The following is a 3434-nucleotide window of genomic DNA, read 5'->3' on the forward strand; positions in this document are numbered from 1 at the left end:
CTTTGCAGAGACCCCCAGCCCCACGGCCGCCCTCTGTCCCCGTGACTCACTCTGTGCGTGTTGTTGACCACTAAGGGGTCGGGGTGGCCGTAATTGGGTGGGTTGGCGTAGGGGTCGTAGCCGAGCCTGGCGAGCATCGGTGCGATGTGGGCCATGTCCTGCAGCACATCCCCTGGGATGTGCCCGATCCACTTCGATAACGCCTCCAAGTTCACTGGCTTGATAACCTGGTCTGTTGATCTTTCTATCCTGGGGAAAGATAAGAAAGAAAGAAGCAAAACAAGACACTAAAGTTGGATTTGGAGCACATGAAGAGCTCAAATAGAACAGCCTCAGCTCGGTTTGCTGCTACCTCCAGCACAAACACCCAGCGCCCACAGGGTCTGCCTGGGGCAGGGGCTTCCACAGCCGCAGAGGTTGTGTCCCCCTGTACAGGGGAACCATCCTGCACTGGGCTTGGGGTGTTACCAGGACAGCTCTGCTTATTACAGGGAAAATAATGAAAGATGTGTGGTCTGTAGCACAGAGACACCACACAACCCCACTGAAAATCCAAAACCGTACCTGTTTAGGTAACCTTGGCAAAATTTACCCTGAGCAAATAGGGCTGAAAGCAAATAAAGAGCATGAAAAGAGAAGGAGGTGGGAGGAGGTGAGCTCCCCCTGGCATGCAGCAAGGAGGGAGCGCTGGGATGTGTCCCCACGGAGCAGGTATTTCTTTTGTTCTGCAATACCAGCACCAAACCTGGCAAGAATTGCAGCTCACCGCTGAAAGGCATTCATTAGCAGCAAAACTGATGGCAGGAAGGAGTTATCTGAGGATGGGTGGAGAAAAGAGGCATTACACAGCTCGCGTTTCAGAGCGAGCCTTTCCAAATTAGAGACCAAAATAATTTCTGCACTGTCAAGAGATATGATTAGAGCAGTCACCTGCTCCTAAAATCCTTGCTTGACAAGCTGCCTGTCAGGTACAACAGATTGCTAGTATTGAAGCCTGCTTCTACTCAGAAACACAAAGCTTACTGTGTTTCAAGTGAACGTGCTGCCGCTTCTGCCCCTGGAAAGCAGGCAGAAACGCAAGCGACGCGTCTTTGTCCCCAGCTTTAGCTCCGTGTAATGCAAAGCTGAGGCAGGAGCCGAGACACTCACTTGGAAAGCGACACCCCGCCGGGCTTCCCGATCAGCTCCTCGTGGTGCAGCACCGTGTCACTCCAGGAGATGTCCAGGAACTTCATGATGGCGTGCATGGACTGCTCGGGGTGCAGCACCAGCTGCTCGTAGTAGACGGGCAGGCAGCGGGCCCGGCCGATCTCCAGGCACTGGGAGTACATCACCTCGATGGCTCTGTTCCACTTGGTCAGGCAGTCGCGGTAGCTGTTCAGGTCGAAGCCCGCGATCGTCACTTTGCGCGTGATCATGGAGTGGACCGAAGCGCGGCCGTCTCGAACCATCAGGAGGAATTTGGAGTTGGGAAACAGCCTGGACAGGTAGACAGAGGACTTCAGCGTGAAGGGGTCCTTGTTACACAAATACCGGGCCGGCTCGCCGTGCTTGGCGATCACTTCCAGTATAAAGGCCTGCATGGCAGCGTCCAAAACTTGGTCCGTCACCCCCGCCTCGTCCAGGCGCATCTTCTCTCGCCCCGATTTGGACCAGGCCTGCCGCATGGCCAGCACGCGGGGGATGATGCGGGTCTCCTCTCCGCAGCGCACCTCGGGGTGGGCGTCGAGCATGGCCCTCATCAGCGTCGTGCCGCTGCGCGGGACCCCGCCAATGAATATCAGGGGCATCTCCTTGCTGTAGCGGTACTCGACGTGGTTGGAGTCCATCATGACCAGCTCCTCGTTCTCGGGTCTCATCAGCCTGTGCCTCCTCTCGCTCAGGATCTGCTGGCACTGCAGGACCTGCTGGCCGAGGTGCAGGGTCACCATCAGGGCGACCACCGAGCCCACTACCAGCAGCACCCTCCTCATGGTGACCCGCATCCTGTTCTCCTCCACACAGGCTGGTACAGGCTGCGCTTCAGCTCTCAGCTAGCAAGTGTTCAACCCAGCGGGCATCTAAAAGAGAAACACAGCAAGCTCAGAGGGGCAGGAGCCACAGCGGCACCTCAGCGCCCAGCCTGGCTCCTTGGGGACGCTGACACCATCCCAGGCTTTCATCACCTCTCTCACTTATCAGCAATTTCCACGCTAGGTGCCTTCTACCCAGGCGGTGATTAACGTCTGCCTCAGAGCACACCCAAGGAGATTATTTCTGGACTGGTTTTGTACCCAGAATCACAGGTTTGCAGCTGGAGCAAAGCTCCAGGATCCTTTCAGAGAGGAGGGGCTGCGTGTACCAAGTCAGTCCCTAAAAAAAACAATCTTTACAGAGTCTGTTCTATCCCAAATGAAGCCTAAACCCTCCCTGCAGGTCTCCTTCCTTCCAAAGCTGAGCGCAGCACACCACCGCCCTCTCATTGCTCTCAGCCACCTTTCTCAGTCCTACGTTTTCTGTAGTCTCAAGGTGCTGTCACAGTGGAGGGGGGAAAAGCTGAAATAAGAGAAAGACAAAAGCACCTCAGGCAAATTTGAAAGGTCTGAGTTAGGAGAAGCCGTTACCCATTAGAATGAAACACTTAGGAGAAATTAAAGTAGGCTAACAGCAACACACCCCAAATACAGCGTTAAACGCCCTCCCTCCAGAGACTGACCTTACACAAAAATGCTTGAAGACTTCATCTGGCACGAGGACTTTTTGGGTTTTCTGCGCCTCGGCAGCATATCCAGCAGGAAGCCTGCAGTTTGCTCTGCTGCCTACCCAGGAGGGACTCCTGCCAACGCTGGCACCGCTTCCCACACCCTCCCAGCTCCTGCTCTGATTGGGAGCACAGGTTTTGCAATCCTCCCCCAGGCTCACCCAGGGATTTCAAGCTCTTTGTGATTATGTGGCTGGGGCGGGAGCTGAACGGAGTGGAAGGAACGGGACGTCCACGCATTTTGTTGTGCTGACAAACCAAAGGATGGCTTCAGAATAAACGGTTTCTCCTCTCAGCCCTTGCCATGAAAGAGCAGATTTAGCAGCAGCCCCTGCAAAACCCCACTGCCCCCAAAGACCCTGGAGCCCCTGCCCTATCTGCCCACACAGGCACCCCAAAACTGGCTGAGCACTCCAGAGCTTGCTCCGTTCCCCTTTCAGTCCCTCACATCCCACTTCACCCACCCGGCTTGGTGCTCCCCATCCACCAGCTCTGCTGTTATCCACTTCTCCAACCTTGGCATTCCCAGCTCAGGAACAGGCATTGCCTCTCTGCCCACCCAGGTATGGGATTTCCCATCCCAGCAGCAAAGGAACACCACCACCAAAATGATTTCTGTGGCTCCTTAGCACCACAGTTAACACCCTGGCCAACCACTTGGTTAACATATCAAGGTTAAGCAGTTCCAAATGCA

The 3434-nt window shown here is 55.2% G+C and overlaps 1 protein-coding gene across 1 annotated transcript in view; it reads right to left on the bottom strand.

Moving 5' to 3' along the window:
- TPST2 (tyrosylprotein sulfotransferase 2) overlaps nt 1–2060 on the bottom strand; it is a 4605-nt gene extending 2545 nt beyond the window's left edge. Inside the window, exons 1-2 of the mRNA XM_010190335.1 lie at nt 1150–2060; nt 51–249 (exon numbers count right to left, since the gene is read on the bottom strand). Of these exons, the coding sequence (XP_010188637.1) occupies nt 51–249; nt 1150–1985 (1035 nt within the window). The 5' untranslated portion in view covers nt 1986–2060. The remainder of the gene's footprint in view (nt 1–50; nt 250–1149) is intronic.
- Nucleotides 2061–3434: the final 1374 nt, after the last annotated feature.

Source organism: Mesitornis unicolor, unplaced genomic scaffold (assembly GCF_000695765.1).
Source record: "Mesitornis unicolor isolate BGI_N332 unplaced genomic scaffold, ASM69576v1 scaffold1698, whole genome shotgun sequence".
Classification (NCBI taxonomy): domain Eukaryota; kingdom Metazoa; phylum Chordata; class Aves; order Mesitornithiformes; family Mesitornithidae; genus Mesitornis; species Mesitornis unicolor.